Raw genomic sequence first — 17803 nt, 5'->3', positions numbered from 1 at the left:
CTTCTGAAAGTGATAAACAGCACTGTACAAATATATATTCAATTTCAGTTTGGTGTGGACTTGTTCATTAAAACTGTAGTATTTTGCATCCTCAAAAGCTTTAATAGCTCGATTGAAGGAAATGTTTTGCCTTGTTACAAAATAAAAAGTATAAGTGTTACTGCACAAAACTGTGAAAAGATAAAATATTTCCTTCAATCTTGTAAAAGTGTAATATGTATCCATCATACTAAAAAAAATTGTAAGGGTTCCGAGGAACCCAGTGTCTCGCTGTTTTTGCTGTAAATCGCAGGCTCAACAACAATGAGGAAAAAAATCAATAAAAATATTCCTCTTGTTACTATTTTATGATTGTAAGAAAATCTAAGTCCATTTAAAAGTAAATAACAGAAAAAACAGAGTAATCTTTTTACAAACTTTACTTCTGGATACAATCGTATGATCATAAATAAGCTTCTTTTCAAGTTTGGTACAAACCCAGGATAGTAAAGAAAGTTATTAAAATTTTAAAAACTTTAACCCCAGAGTAAATGTAATGGTTCCCCGCAGAAAAACTAAGTCCATTTAAAAGTAAAATATGGAAAAAAATGGATTTATTTATTTACAAAATTTACTTCTGGATACTATCATATGATCACAAACAAGCTTCTGTCCAAGTTTGGTACAAACCAAGGATAGTTTAAAAAAGTTATAAAAATTCTAAAAACGTTAACCACAGAGTGAATGTCATGTTTCCCCGCAGAAAAAAAACTAAGTCCATTTATAAGTAAAATACGGAAAAAATGGAATTTTATTTTTACAAAATTTACTCCTGGATATTATCATATGATCACAAACAAGCTTCTGTCCAAGTTTGGTACAAACCAAGGATAGTTTGAGAAAGTTATTAATATTCTAAAAACTTTAACCACAGAGTGAATGTTTTGTTTCCCTGCAGAAAAAACTAAGTCCATTTATAGTAAAATACAGAAAAAATGGAATTTTATTTTTACAAAATTGACTTCTGGATACTATCTTATGATCATAAACAAGCTTCTGTCAAAGTTTGGTACAAACCCAGGATAGTTGGAGAAAGTTATTAAAATTCTAAAGACTCTAACCACAGAGTGAATGTTTTGTTTCCCTGCAGAAAAAACTAAGTCCATTTATAGTAAAATACGGAAAAAATGGAATTGTATTTTTACAAAATTTACTTCTGGATACTATCTTATGATCATAAACAAGCTTCTGTCAAAGTTTGGTAGAAATCCAGTATAGTTTAAGAAAGTTATTAAAATTTCAAAAACTTTAACCACAGAGTGAATATTTGTTGACGCCGCCGACAACGCCGACGCCGACGGAATGTAGGATCGCTTAGTCTCGCTTTTTCGACTAAAGTCGAAGGCTCGACAAAAACACAACACTACAGTTAAAGGTATATTAAAGGGATTGTATATTAAGACAAGATTGCATGGATATACTCTTTGAATCACTAGTTACAATGTAATAGAGTCATCAACATTTTGTTTAGATATTTCCAAGTTGTATTTGTTTGGAGTTTGTTTTTTGCTCTTGTTTTTAAATAATTTGCTATTAATAACATGAAAACCACACCAGGCACTATAACAAACTGTTACCCAAAATTAACACACAGCCTAGATGGTATAACAACTTGGTTACAATAAAAAATACTAACTGTAACATCGATCTTATTTCTTCTTCTGGAAAGGATTCAGGTTTTTCAGGAGTGTTTTAATTTTTCCTTCCTTCTTCTCTTCAACTTCCTCGTGTAGGGTGTATTTCTTCACACCAACTGTTTTAATGATTTCCTCCAAACATTTAGCACCTCTATCAACATTTACAAGAGCTTGGACCAGAACACGTATAGTTGGCCGGACTCTTTGTTCTTCTCTCCATTGAAATAATATATCTTTACATTGTGCCACTAAATCCCGACCATTGTTATACTGTATAATATCTATTGATGTTATAGGTAATCCTAATTCTAAACCCAGTTGGAAGGATACTACACCTATTACTTGTGCCAGTTTATCTAGTATTTCATCTGTTGGAATTAAATCCATGTATTCTTCATTGATAACTGTAATAACAAAAACAATGGTATGTATCATTAAGACACAGTGCCCCGCTGCCACTATCACATGTTCTCACTCATTGAACCTTGAAATCAGGGTCAAAATCATATAATTTTAAAGTTCCCTCCACAATGAATATGCGTAATTAGTCTTAAGTTGACATGACAACAACTTAATGACAAACTGCATTAATCAAAAATTTAACCTGAGAACTAATTTCACACTATCACATTTCTATGTTCAGTGAACCATAAAATCAGGGCCAATACTATTATTTTGAATAATATTTTTCAGGTTTACATCGATATCATAATGAACATGTGTACTAAGTTTCAATTTGATGTGACCAAAACTTCAAAGTTACTACTTTAACATCACTGCACGCTCAAGGTGACCATTGCAACGGTTAAAAAATTTTGTAAGAGACGACCAAGTAACATCTGTGCGCTGAAGAAATCACAGCACTCTAGATCAAAGGATGTATGTTACAGGTTACAAATAAAATAATGCATGTTACTGGTTAAAGATCAAAGGATGCGTGTTATTTGTTACAGATCGAAGAATGCACGTTACTTGTTGAAAAAAGAATGCAAGTAACTGGAAGCATATCATAGAATGCATGTTACTGGTTACAGATCATACTATGCATTTTACGGGTTACAGATCAAAGAATGCATTTTACTGTTACAAATCAAAGAATGCATCCTACTTGTTAAAGATCAAAGAATGAAAGATACTGGTTACAGATCAAAGGATGCATTTTACTGGTTACAGACCATAGAATGCATTTTACTGGTTACAGATCAAAGAATGCATGTGACTGGATACAGAACAAATGATGCATTTTACTGTATACCCGATCAAAGAATGCAACTTACTGTCGATAATTTTGATACAGTATTCCAGGGCTTGCATTTCCTATCATGATTTCTTTGATAGAGGGTTGCTGCTCACAAGGAAGCTATTAAACCAAAAGTTCCAAATGGTGAATTTGAAATCATTCCTTCGTTTATAAATATTTTGATATGAGCTCACTGATGAGTCTTATGTAGACGAAACGCGCGTCTGGCGTACTAAATTATAATCCTGGTACCTTTGATAACTATAATGGACCCCATCACAAGTTGGTTGTACGTTATGGAATATCCGTTTCACAGATGATAACAGATATGTTCCTAATGTCGTAATTCCAACTCCTTTTCCAGAATGTGACCTACGGTATTAGACTTATAACCAGGTTTGTATTAATATGAGCAACATGACGAATGCCACATGTGAAGCAGGATCTGCTTACCCGAGATCACCCCCAGTTTTCGGTAGGGTTCATTGCTCAGCCATTACTTTTCTATGCTCGTGTACTACTGTTTGTCTGTTGGTCCTATTTTCAGCCATAGCTTTGTCAGTTTATTTTCGACTTATCTAAGATCTAAGAATGCATTTTAATGTTACTGGTTACTAACCATAGAATGCATTCAAATAGTTCCAGATCAAAGAATGCATCCTACTTGTTACAGATCAAAGAATGCATCCTACTTGTTACAGATCAAAGAATGCATCCTACTTGTTACAGATCAAAGAATGCATTCTACTTGTTACAGATCAAAGAATGCATCCTACTTGTTACAGATCAAAGAATGCATCCTACTTGTTACAGATCAAAGAATGATTGAAACTGGTTGCAGATCAAAGAATGCATGTTACTGGTTACATTTCACAGAATATTTAATGTATAAAACACATGCCGGTTCACATATTTATCAAAGTTTAAACGTGTGTATAAATAGTATTTTAACAGTATCAAGACTAAATCCTATCTTGGCTTCATTGATAATCATGACCAGATATTTTTTAAATACATACCACAATGACCTTTTCTGATTCTTTTTACCTACAAAATATTTTGTAATTAATACAAGAATAAACAACATTTTTGGTGTGGTTTGGTTTCTGTCTGTGTCAAAATGTTGTCGACTTTTACCCCACCTGACTTGTTCACGATATTTTATGATCAAGACTTTTGCTCATTTACTGAGTTATAAGAATAAATGCCACACATATATGTCATATTTTATATTTCATTAATAATTTTGAAGGAAACCAACATGTTCTAAAAGAGACGCGGAATATACCAAATGGACATTCCGAATCATAAGTCCAAATATTTTTTTTTTTGTAACACTGATCTTGAACTTTGGACTTAGAGGCGACTTACTGGTTCATATGTTGTTTCTCTGCGCAATTTGCACTCACATCAGCATGAGAAAACAACACGAACGATTCTTAAAACAATCATCAAATATATTCTATTATTAGTCATTGGTCTTTAACTTTCGTCTTGTCATCAACATGTTTCTATATGTCTTATCTCAAATTTACATTCTTAAGTTACTCTCCAGAAACCAATTTTACATAAAACTTATTTTATATATCAGTGACCTTGGACTTTAAACTATTAATTACAAAATAAATAAGCTTTTTTTTCTTTTCCAATGACTTCTTTCAGAGTACCTTTTGTTAAAATTGCAAGGAAACCTAAGTGTTCATCCTGAAACTATTTCTTTTTACACAGATTTAAAAATGTAATGAATGAAGGTCATGTAACGTTTAGAAGAGCGTACAGAAATGATGATGTACATATGCCCCCTTTCCCTTTTTCGGGGAGCAAAAAAAAGGATCTTTTTAGCCCAAATCCTATTCACAATACAAGTTAAGGCGTTAATCAGTAGACAACAAATTATGAGTTTGTTTGGTTACCTCTCATTTATCTATTTTAAATGAATTCTAGAACACACTCGCGACATTGAGGGTCCGTGGCTGAATTAACGTACCTCCGCCTTATTTTTAGACTGGACTTTTTGTATTAACACATTCTGATTATAAGGTGCACAGTTTTATCTGCTTTCGAAATCTTACTGTTTGAACCTGTTTTAGCTTTCTTTCTTCAACAGAACACTACATGTAACATAAACCGGTTTCCGGTTCGCCATTAACGTTGCATTCGTGCAGCATCCAGGGTGACCTTTTATCATATTGTGTATTTATTTTGCACTTATGAGGATGCGACAATCAGGTGAGTTTTATTGTATTGTATTTATTCATGTTTTGTGGAAGGTTAACTTTCTGGAAGTAAGTCCTGTCACGGTGATCAGGCTTGGGGAACTGGATAGGCAAAAAAAATTGAGAATGGAAATGGGGAATGTGTTAAAGAGAAAACAACCCGACCAAAGAGCAGAAAACAGCAAAAGGCCACCAATGGGTCTTCAACACAGCGAGAAAATCCCACACCGGGAGGTGGGCTTCAGCTGGCCCCTAACAGAATGTGTACTAAATTCAATAAAAATGGACGTTACACTTAACTCCAAAATATATATGAATGAGCTAAAATTAAAAAAACCATACAATACTAACAGAGGCCAGAGGCTCCTGAATTGGGACAGGTGCAAAAAATGTAAAGTGAGATCTCAACCCTCCCCTATACATCTAGCCAAGGTATAAAAAAACAAACACACAGCAGTATGCACAGTAAAACTCAGTTCAAAAGAAGTCCGAGTCCTATGTCTAATGTCAGAATAGGTAACAAAAGAAACTTAGCAAAATGACAATGATACATAAATTAACAAAGGACTACTAGTAGTTACTGACATGCCAGTAACAGACCACAATTAAACTGATTGTCTTCATCATATGAAAATCAAGCACAATCCCTACCGTTAGGGGTTTATTATCATACCATCACAAGACATATGAGAACATATCCCGTATCATGCCAACAACTGGTTTTAGAATAAATGTGTTTATTTCTGATGCAAAGATCCTATGAGTGAATCAATATTACTACCAAAATATGCCATTTTTAATGTCCTGACAACAGTATTATAACTTTATACTGCAATCAGCTATTTTACTATACAGATAAAGCTATACGTATAAACGTTAGCTTTATACGTCAATGACCCCCCAACTAACCTACATGTATAAGCCCCGCCTCCTTATTGTATTTCATCAACAGCGACACGTCACTACCATGACAACGCAAAGTAACAATGGTCAAACTTTTATGAATTTAAACTTGTTTGTCTTCAAATTGGTTATTTATATACCATGATTATCAAATGTTATTAATTAAGTTTCATTTTCCCTTTCTAATTCCTTAATATGTCAATGTCTTATCGCCTGGACTACGCTCATATGGGAATACCCCCAAAATGGTACCCCAAGAGGGAAATTCCAAACACTTTTTTTAACAATTTTTGTTATATGTTTTTTTTCGATTTCAGTATAAAAACAATATACGTATAGTGTCTTGAATTATAAAATTTATTTGTATTCGGCACGAAACAGGAAAATGCTTGGTAGAACCTCGCATTTTCCCGTTTCTAAGCCTCTTACAAATAAATTTCATATTTCAAGACACTATACGTATATTGTCTAAATATCCGTTCTGAATAAGTCTGTTTAAAGGTTTGGTTAGCTGTTGAGGTGAATGCTGACATTTTTGTGCTTTGTGAATAATATTACCATAAACCATTGGATGTGAAATACCTGAAAGATGTCCTTGTACCAATGGTAAAATTTATTAAATGTCTTGATTAGTTTGTGAAATGGAAAACCCTGGTGTAACACTTTTTCAGCAAAACAGAGATTTCTTTAGTTAAAATCAAATGATGATTGTGGCCAAGTTTGGTTAAATCTGGTCAAGTAGTTTCAGATTAGAAGATTTTTCTAAAAGATTACTAAGATTTTCGAAAACTTGACTATTAAGGGTAATAACTCCTAAAGGGGTCAACTGACCATTTTGGTCATATTGACTTATGTGTAAATCTTACTTTGCTGAACATTATTGCTCTTTACAGTTTATCTCTATCTATAATTATATTCAAGATAATAACCAAAAACAGCAAAATTTCCTTAAAATTACCAATTCAGGGGCAGCAACCTCTGGTTTTTGAATTATAAGCCAGGCCAGGTGAGCTAAAATAGTATACAAAAACATAAAATGACATTTTGTATAGAAACAAAGGATATAGATTAGCCAAAAATAAACTATTAACATAGAGATATGTCTCGCCTTTTTGCAATTATGATAGTAAAATGCAAATGTTGAAATTAAAAAAAAGAAATACTTTAACAAGTAAGTTATGCAAATATTTAAGTCAGTGAACCACCACTGAAGGTACATTGCTAAACAATCTCTGCAAATGATATGTGCCAATGCTAATACATTTGCAAACCAAATACCATTGACTTATCATAAGTAGTTCCCTTTAGACAAACCTAAACACAAACATTAGCTTGAAAACTATGTAAAAGTTTCAAAATCAATGAACCATGATGAGGGGTTGGGGCTATATAATCTCGATGGAAAAGAGATGTACAAATGCCAATCAATGTGCATACCAAATATCATTGACCTAACATTAGCGGTTCTTCTTAAGGTAGCACTACAGTCTAACAGTGTATTTTTTAATATTATTTGTTATCACATAATTTTGAAATAAGTATTATAATTCTGCACAGTTTGTAAAAATCCAAAAGTCATTATCATATCACAACAGGGAATAAATTGATAATGAAGTTATGTAAATAAAAGCACATGGTAATTAATGTAAATATGTAGGCATTAAGGAGGGGCTAACATGTCAATCATCTGTTGATGCCAGTGCCCAGCTGTTAATCACTGACCACAAGATGAATAGTGTGGTCTTATCTGATTGTATAATGTGTTTTGCCAAAAAGTAATTTATATTACTTTGAAGCTAGCAGAGAAAAGGGAAAGTTAATAAAAAGGAGAAAATCTAAAGGGAAAAATCTAACCAAATTGAACAAAACTATATATATAAGGATAAGAGTGTGAAAGTATCTTTGAAAGCCTCTGACAATCTTTAAACTTTTAAGGTTCTTACTAACAAATAAGAAGACAATGGCTCTGAATCTGTCTTATCTTAAGAGTTTTAGGGACTTTAACCAACTTTAAGTTTATGTGAAATTTTTCAGTTCCGTAAACCTAAATCATTGTCAGTAAGGGGATGGTCTTGATCTTTTTTGAAACATGTCTTTTATTGCATAATTTTAATGTTCTAGCTAATTTCATAGTATATTTCTTTTTAAAATACAAATGAAAATCATTCTTTATAGTGATTATAGTGTTTATATACACCTGGTCATTCCTGTTATTCTCTTATCTGGATAGAGGCGGAGCTTTGTCTATATTTAATTACTACATTACAGATGTTGGTCAAATCTGTGACGTCAAACTCCCACCAAATGCCAAGTTAGTGTTGGTCAGTGCACATATAATTCAAAATTTACAGTATTAGAGAATCAAAGACACAAAGTGTGTGGTTATATTGATAAAAAAATGGGTCCGGACACTCTTGGGGTGTTCTCAGTGTAACTTTTGTATTAATGTTGCATTTATAGGGGTTCTAAGGGGGAAATTCAGATTTTAGGTCATTTCTCTGAACAATTTTTCATGAGAATTGTTAGCAAAAAAAGAAAATAGAAACTTCATGGGTACCCCTTTTGGTTTGACTTTGATATATGTGATTAAAGGGAGTATTTATTACAATACCGTGTCCCAGTTTTTGGATAATTTGTTTCTAAATGAATTCATAGGTGTCAAAAGATAAAAGGTGAAATGAGGTTTGGCACCCAGCAGTTAAATCATTATATCTTCTTACTGGAGACATATATCAAAAATCTAAGACACGGTTTTGTTTATAGTGTATGGTTGATTAAAGTGAGGAAAACAAATTTTTACTACCATTTGACCTGAGTGTGCCATTTTCATTCAAATTGAAAGACCACTTTTTTGGCAATTCAGGAGCTACAATTTGAGATTAAGCTTATCAAAAATGAATGTATCTACAGATTAAGAAGAATTAATATTCAAGCTTTAAAACGAGGTAAAGATTTTAAAAATCCATTGAGTAGTTTTGGAGGAATTAATCTTTAAAGACTGTTGGTTGGAGTCAGAAAATTTTGACTGTAGTGCTCTTAAACTGATCTAAACCACAAACTAATACATGTATAATAAGCAAAAGTTTCAAAGTCAATAGACCTTGACTGAGGGGGCGAAGCCAAATAATCTTCCGGGAAATGAGATATGCCAATGCTAATACAACTGCACACCAAATATCATTGACCTACCACTAGTGGTTCACCATAAACTAAACCTAATCACAAACTAATACATTGTTGACGCCGCCGCCGGAAACAGCATACCTATGTCTCCCTTTTTGACTCCGTCAAGGCGAGACAAAAACGAAACCTATTCCTTATAGCATCAATTATCAATAGAATTGACATAGTTTTGTAATGCAAATAGTTTTATTAATATTTTTGCAATTCAAGGACCCCTTATTATACCTCTTCCTTAAGTTATACAGTCTTATATAAGTCCAGTTTATTGGACTAGTTTACCTGACACAGTGTGTGGGTAGTCAAATCCATATCTTGTAAAGCTTTTGCTATGTTACTGAATCTTCCGGAATACTTTTCTCTCCAGGTCACCAGTGCTCTATACTTAACAATGTCGACAAATTCATAATCAGATCTGAGTTTTTCCCATTCGTGCAAAGTAATACCAAGATGTATAGCCAACTCTCGTATTACGGTTTCCTCACATCGTGATGAAAATCGTTGAAGTTCAATATCACTTGGAATCTGATTCAAGGCGTCTTCTTGTAAACCTAAATTTGAATAAATTGTTACATAATGTTAAAACAGTAAACAATAACCCTTATAACATGTATAATAACATTTATAGTATGCATGATACATCATAAGTTATTCTATCTGTGGTACACATGTACAGATAATATGAAAGTTTGACCTGAATACCCATATCATGAAATATCAGTCAATGGTTGTCCTATCTGTGGAGCAAATACACAAAAAGTTTGAACGTTTGACCTGAATCCCCATGAAATATTAGTCAATGGTTGTCCTATCTGTGGAGCAAATATACAGAAAGTGTGAACGTTTGACCTGAATACCCATGAAATATTAGTCACTGGGTGTCCTATCTGTGGAGCAAATATACAGAAAGTGTGAACGTTTGACCTGAATACCCATGAAATATAAGTCAATGGGTGTCCTATCTGTAGAGCAAATATACAGAAAGTGTGAACGTTTGATCTGAATACCCATGAAATATTAGTCAATGGTTGTCCTATCTGTGTAGCAAATATACACAGAAAGTGTGAACGTTTGACCTGAATCCCCATGAAATATAAGTCAATGATTGTCCTATCTGTGGAGCAATTACACAGAAAGTGTGAACGTTTGATCTGAATACCCATGAACTACTAGTCAATGGTTGTCCTATCTGTGGAGCAAATATACAGAAAGTGTGAACGTTTGACCTGAATCCTCATGAAATATTAGTCAATTGTTGTCCTATCTGTGGAGCAAATATACAGAAAGGGTGAACGTTTGATCTGAATACCCATGAAATATAATTCAATGGGTGTCCTATCTGTGGAGCAAATACACAGAAAGTGTGAACGTTTGACCTGAATCCTCATGAAATATAAGTCAATGGGTGTCCTATCTGTGGAGCAAATACACAGAAAGTGTGAACGTTTGACCTGAATACCCATGAAATATCAGTCAATGATTGTCCTATCTGTGGAGCAAATACACAGAAAGTGTGAACGTTTGACCTGAATACCTATGAAATATCAGTCAATGATTGTCCTATCTGTGGAGCAAATACACAGAAAGTGTGAACGTTTGATCTGAATACCCATGACATATTAGTCACTGGGTGTCCTATCTGTGGAGCAAATATACAGAAAGTGTGAACGTTTGATCTGAATACCCATGAAATATAAGTCAATGGGTGTCCTATCTGTGGAGCAAATACACAGAAAGTGTGAACGTTTGATCTGAATACCCATGAAATATTAGTCACTGGGTGTCCTATCTGTGGAGCAAATATACAGAAAGTGTGAACGTTTGATCTGAATACCCATGAAATATAAGTCAATGGGTGTCCTATCTGTGGAGCAAATACACAGAAAGTGTGAACGTTTGATCTGAATACCCATGAAATATAAGTCAATGGGTGTCCTATCTGTGGAGCAAATACACAGAAAGTGTGAACGTTTGATCTGAATACCCATGAAATATAAGTCAATGGGTGTCCAATCTGTGGAGCAAATACACAGAAAGTGTGAACGTTTGACCTGAATCCCCATGAAATATAAGTCAATTGGTGTCCTATCTGTGGAGCAAATACACAGAAGGTATTAATGTTTGACCTAAATACCCATGACAAATTAGTCACTGGTTGTCCTTTCTTTTGTGCAAATATACAGAAAGTATATTTTTTTTCAAAAATATAATAAAAAGTATGGGTCACTGTGCTATTTTTCAAGCTACAAGTCAAGCAAAATTGTCAAAATTTGCAGATGGTGAATAAAAAAAAATCTATTAGATAGAATTTTGAAATAAAATTTGAGCAGATTGGTTTTGAAATTTGCTTTAAGAAAATAAAAGTAAAAATGTTCTCACCGAACTTGCTTTCTTGCTACAAGTAACATTTCCAAATTTTTCATTCCATTATGAAAAATTTAATCTTTGAGTTATCTCTCTTTAAATGACCAACATTAACAATTTGATTCGAATAACTAACTCAAACATTTGATAGCAGATAGATCAGTCCGAATAATGCAACAACTCACTTATCTTTCTTTATTCTAAGAAACAGTAAAACAAATTACTTGCAAATATGTTTCAAAATTTGCAGATTCACGTAAACAACAAAACCTATTGATTAACACTATATTACATGAAGATGGCAGTTAATCTACCTTAAAGGGGTCTGTAATTCAGTTTGGCAGCTTCAGACATACTATTTTTTTACCTTTTCTAACTTTACCAAATAACTACTTTACCTAAACATTTTTTACATGTAATTTCATTCCCCTACTTATTATGTTATGCATAAAATATCAAGAAATTAATTTTGAAGATGTTTGAAAAAATTTCGTAAGGGTTCCGCAAAACCTAGTGTCTTGACTACTTTTGCTGTTGTCTATGTCTTCAGTGTGATAGGGGAATGCTCAGTTAATGAAATGAAACGTTTGGAATGTACGAAAAAAATATGTTTGTAAAAATGATAACAGTACACAATCAAATCTATAGATTTATAAAATAGTTGAAACATAAATGTATTCAATGAACAAATGATAAAGAAGATAATTTTCAAATTTTCCTTTGGTTTGTGAATCTAATACATGTTTTAAAAACTTTAACTGCAGACTGTATGTAATGTTAACTGGAAGAAAAACTTAGTCCATGTTTTTAGTAAAATACGGAAACACAGGAAATATTTTTTTTTTTAATTTCCTTCTAGATACTAGCTTTTGATCATAAACAAGCTTCTGTCTAAGTTTGGTACAAATCTCCATATATTTATACATCAGTAAGTACTTATTCTGTTTTTTTACCTTGACAGTTTATTTCACATTCTTCTTTTGCCTGAAAAGTAAATATTGGTGGATACAAAAATTAGTATTTACAAAATGCAATGGATACAACAGTGTGAGGTTGAGACTTAAGCTATTTATAGTTAAGCGATGGTTAAATTGTTAGCATTGCCTGTCTATTTGAATTTACATGTATAAAACTATTGCAAAATTTGTTTCAGGGTGGAAATTAACAATGATTAGTCCTTTTGTTTATAATGTGAGGGTCATTCTTTATGTGCCAAACAATGGCATGTAACATATATACTATATGTAGGGATGTTATTGTCAACTCATTAAAAAATCACTAATCCAGTACTCCTCAAAAAATCAGCTACTCCTTATCAAAGCTATTTACAATCAAAGCAGTCCTATACACAATTAAAATTATATGCATACTGTGCTGACTTCTTCCTTTCAAATGTTTTTGTTTGCTCCTACGCATAACTTTATGGAATATTTGTTGTTCATTGTTTAGCCTTCCAATTGTTTAGATTCTGGTACCTCTGACAAGTCACACAAATACCTAAAGTTTGCTATTAGATATTCACGAAAATACAGATTGTGTTAGGACTTATGCACCTTAGTCTTGTTTGTCGTGACCCATTTTGATTCCCTGTGTTTCATTTATACACAACGTTATAGACTTGGGGCAACTAAGAGAACTACACATATTGCAAAGACATATGTCTTATGTTGAAGTCTGTATGGTGCCCTCTCCATATTGTTCGGTTAGTTTGATAATTACTGTATCATTGGTATATTTAACCCCCACATCCTATTTTATTCAACAACTAGAGGCTCTCAAGAGCCTGTGTCGCTCACCTGTATCTACTGTGGTTTGGGAATTCATGTAAAATAAGGTTTAAATCATAATAAATAGTATGAGTTACCATAATAATGATTGAGGCCAAGTTTGGTTTAATTTGGCCAAGAAGTTAAGTTAAAAGCAGGTCATCCCACCAGTAACTAGACTTACAATAGTCGGATAGTTACTGAAGACCCCTTATCATTATTTAAATTAGTTTTCAATTGTGATTATTTGAAATTGTTTTTTTTACAATTTTCCCTTACACTTCTATAGTAAATACCTATGTTCTATTTTTAGCAATAGGGGCCATGTTGGTTGGATGGCAAGGTCATTGGATACATTTTTCAATCAAAACACCCTATTGAAAATTGTGGCTAAGTTTAATTATATTTGGCCCAGTAGATTAAGTGGAGAAGATTTGTGTAAAAGATTGCAAAAAATTACGAAAAAAATGTTCAAAATTAACTATAAAGGGCAATAACTTCGTAAGGGGTCAATTGAAAATTTTGGCAATATTGACTTATTTGTACGTCGTACTTTGCTGAACATTATTGCTGTTTACAGTTTATCTCTATCTATAATAATATTTATGATAATAACCATTAAACTGCTTCGCCTAAAGCAGCTGGATATGACCACAGAGGTCCAACCCTGAACAGTTGGGGCAAAAATGGACACAATATTCAAGCTTGATACAGGTCTGAATTTGGATTGTAATTAGATATTTGACACATTATAAATTTCTGACATAGAATAAATGTAGTCAAAGAACTTGAAATTGGTTATATGATTTGAATTTATATTCAATTGAAGATTTCTTGCTTTTGTGCTATACACTGTGCTTTCACGCAATGCTTAGTAAATTTGTTAATTTTTCTTAATCTTGAGGGAAAAAAATGCCCCCAAATTTTTTTTATCACCCACACCCCCTAAATGCTTAAGTTTCAAATATAAGTCAAAAACTGCATTTTACCCCTATGCTCTATTTTTAGCCATGTCGGCCATGTTAGTTGGCAGACACGGTCATTGGACACACTTTTAAACTAGATATCCTAGTGATGATTGTGGCCAAGTTTGATTAAATTTTACTCAGTAGTTTTAGAGAAGATTTTTTGTGAAAGTTAATGAAGACGGACAACAACGACGACGACGGACGAAGGACGACAAGTGATAAGAAAAGCTCACTTGGTACCTCGGGCCAGGTGAGCTTACATGTAACACACAATATGGTTCAAAATAAAAACAACAGACCTATAGCTTGCATTTGTAGACCTAATGTAAAACAAACATTAAAATTGCTAAGTTTTGCAACTTTGAAAAGACTTCTTTAATTAGTTATCAAAGGTACTAGGATTATAATTTAGTATGCCAGACGTGCGTTTCCTCTACATACATGACATAAGACTCATCAGTGACGCTTATATCAAAATATTTATAAAGCCAAACAAATTTAAACTTTTGTTAACAGGAAATTTATAAAAAAAAATTACCACATTATTGATATGCATGTCAACACCGAAGTGTTGACTACTGGTCAACACTGGGCTAGTGATACCCACCCTTTGACTTGTAATACTCACAATATTTTTCAATCACAGAGTCAATCAGTGACATACAGAGAAAATCTCATTTTCTTTTTTTATAATTCCTTATCAGATAAGTAACAAGCAAATTTTCTTGTAAGATCAGTTTCACAGGAATTATCTTGTGACATATTAGTTACACAGGAATTTATTTTGTGAGATATTAGTTACACAGGAATTTATCTTGTGAGTTTGTAATATTAATTGTTCTTTTATTTTTTTTAACATGGTGTTTTCTATTTTTTGGAGATTGCATAGGCAAACCATAAGTCAGCACTGTGTGAGTTGATTCAAGATCTTATAAATATAATATCAAGTTAATAGTTCAAATTTACCTGATCTTGATTCCAAATATTCCACTTGTCTTTGGTATGTACAATCTCATGTTTATCACAAATCCATTCATCAGTTGTGAATGCTGCCTCTTCATTTATATGGCATTCTAACCTGGAGCATGCATATTCAATGTGGAAGGGTAGTTTTTGGCTGCTGGAGGAGACTGTGGACTTATAGAACTCTGAGATTCTCTCTAGTGTTGTATACATGCATTCCTTGATTCCAGTGGCAATATCTGGTACGATCAGTCCATTGGAGGTTGCATGGACTATGTAGAGCAAAATCTTGTTACCTTCAACACATACTACAATATCATGTGCTTTATCGAATGATAAACCAACGAATCCTGAAAACAGGAGTTGTTTTCCTTCATACGTCTTTACGGTCCACATACTGAGACATGCGCTAATGAGACGATTCGGTAAGGCTGGTGGTATTATTGTCCCTTTGAAAACAAAAGCTAGACTTATTGCTTTCTCTGGTGTGCATTCATGGGTCATACATCTTGTGTCATTTCTTTGAGTGAGCATACAGGGAACAAAGAAGTTTTCCACTGGTAACCGACTTCCTGTAGAAATATCATATCTACGCTGCTCTGATAGAATATCAAGGTGGATGAGCATATCAAATATGAACTCTTTGTAGGGTGATATTTTACTGAAGTGCTTCTGTTCCCAAATAAGATAAAGATCTTTTCTTTGTATTATTCCACTCTCTGACATCCTTTCAAAAGTATTTCTAATGAGACCTTTCTTTGGCCAAAAGGCAATATCTGTAAAGTAAAAACAAATAAATAAATAAAATGAAAAGAGTATTAACAGTATCTTATAAAGAAACTAGCCCAAAACACAAAAAGGTCAAAAAATCATTTAAGGGCAATAATTCCTTGACTCCTATAAAGAATTTACTTACGATTTGGAAAAAATGTGACTTATTTGTAGATCTTGTCTTGCTGATCATTGTTCTTTTTAACTTTCCATCTTTTAAATAGTTTTAACTAAATAGGCAAACATTTAAAAAGAAGACTGGTAGCATTCGTCATTTAAGGGCAATAACTTCGAATTATATGAGAAGTCGTCTGACAGTTTTGATGTAAACAGACGGTAGCTTATCTCAACCTCTTGACTTTTTTTGCCCTGTTAGATTGTCACTATTTATATTCAAGACAATAAACAAAACGTGCATTTCACCATTATGTTCTATATTTAGCCATGTCGGCCATGTTGGTTGGCTTGCAAGGTCTTTCAACATTTTTTTAGACTAGATAACCTATTGATGAATGTGGCTAAGTTTGGTTAAGTTTCAGAGCAGAAGATTTTTTGTTAAAAGCTAACAGATGACGATTGACAATGAAGACAACGAAAAACAGAATAGTGAGAAAAGGGATGACGAAAAGGTTCTAAATAGATCTACAAATTATCAAACATAACAGATGGCAATAAAGTTAAAAGAATACATTAGTTCACGCAAGCGCATATATGTATTTTATCAATGATATTTGAGTTAAGTGTTTTATTTTAATTTTCGAGTTGGTGGTTCATTTTATAACAGTTACTGTATTTTTTTAAATTAAAAAGTCACAAAAATCCAGTTCAACCTAGCCAGACACATTATTCGAGTCTGAGCCTACCAGTCTTAGCTCATACTCCTATATGATGCGTGCTTAGCAGAGAAATAGCAAATATTAATGTTCAAGTATTTGGTTTAACCGGATCAGGGTTGGAACCCATGGCCGCACCACTCAAGGCAAACATGATACCACAAGACAAACAAGGCGCTCCAATAGTTTGTAGATTTTGTATGTTTTCTACCTTCCTATCATAATAAGTTTCCGAGATAACAGGACAAACATAAAGTTATTGTTGATCTTATATTGCTGATCATTTTTGCCATATATGCAGTTTTAATTATATTATACTTAATTATTTAGTGTTTTCATAGAAAAAAAACACCATGAAAATCAGTCCAAAATCCTCAATTAATGACAATAACTCCTTCAAGTAATGGCAATTGCTAGGTGAGCTTGTCTTAATTTTCTTTCTTTTTTTTCTGTGATTGTGAATTTTTTTTTAATAACAGGCCTTTCAGTCATAAAACTTTCCTTTTTACTCATTCAAAATTTGCGTTCCAAACCTCAAAATCCAGTATTATGATTGGTTGATTTCAGAGTCTGAGTACGATAATTGTTCTAGAAAAATTTATGGCCGTTAGTCTTGATTTTTGATAGTATAGATGAAATTGTTTGGACATATATCTAGCCCCGAACGATATAGTAATTTAGAGATTTTTGACATGTGCTATAGACATCTGGCTGTATTTGATGACCATGGAGTATAAAAGTGGATATTATATCATAAAATACCTGTAACAAAAGATCGCATAACTTCCACCAGAAGTAGCGGACTTATAATCACATAACCTCTCAACTGTGGGGTGTCAAAATAGACCATCTTCCCAAGTGAGTGTTGGATGTGAAGAAAAGTATTAAGCTCTTCATTAGACAAGACGGACACTTTGCTGATG

At 33.0% G+C, this 17803-nt stretch overlaps 1 protein-coding gene and 1 long non-coding RNA gene across 2 annotated transcripts in view; both read right to left on the bottom strand.

The window, feature by feature from the left end:
- LOC134719156 (uncharacterized) overlaps positions 1-17803 on the bottom strand; it is a 173954-nt gene that overhangs the window by 76139 nt on the left and 80012 nt on the right. The gene's annotated exons all lie outside the window — the stretch shown is intronic.
- LOC134719153 (uncharacterized) lies at positions 1395-17773 on the bottom strand. Its single transcript, XM_063582132.1, has 6 exons — positions 17643-17773; positions 15280-16052; positions 12533-12563; positions 9498-9766; positions 3936-3963; positions 1395-2080 (listed from the first exon to the last, which is right to left on the bottom strand). The coding sequence occupies exons 1-6, from the start codon at positions 17728-17730 to the stop codon at positions 1689-1691; spliced, it is 1581 nt and encodes a 526-aa protein (XP_063438202.1). The 5' UTR covers positions 17731-17773; the 3' UTR covers positions 1395-1688.

The sequence above is a fragment of the Mytilus trossulus genome, chromosome 5, assembly GCF_036588685.1.
Source record: "Mytilus trossulus isolate FHL-02 chromosome 5, PNRI_Mtr1.1.1.hap1, whole genome shotgun sequence".
NCBI lineage: Eukaryota > Metazoa > Mollusca > Bivalvia > Mytilida > Mytilidae > Mytilus > Mytilus trossulus.
Note: the sequence above shows the minus strand (reverse complement) of the source record. Positions and strands in the feature narration are given on the sequence as shown.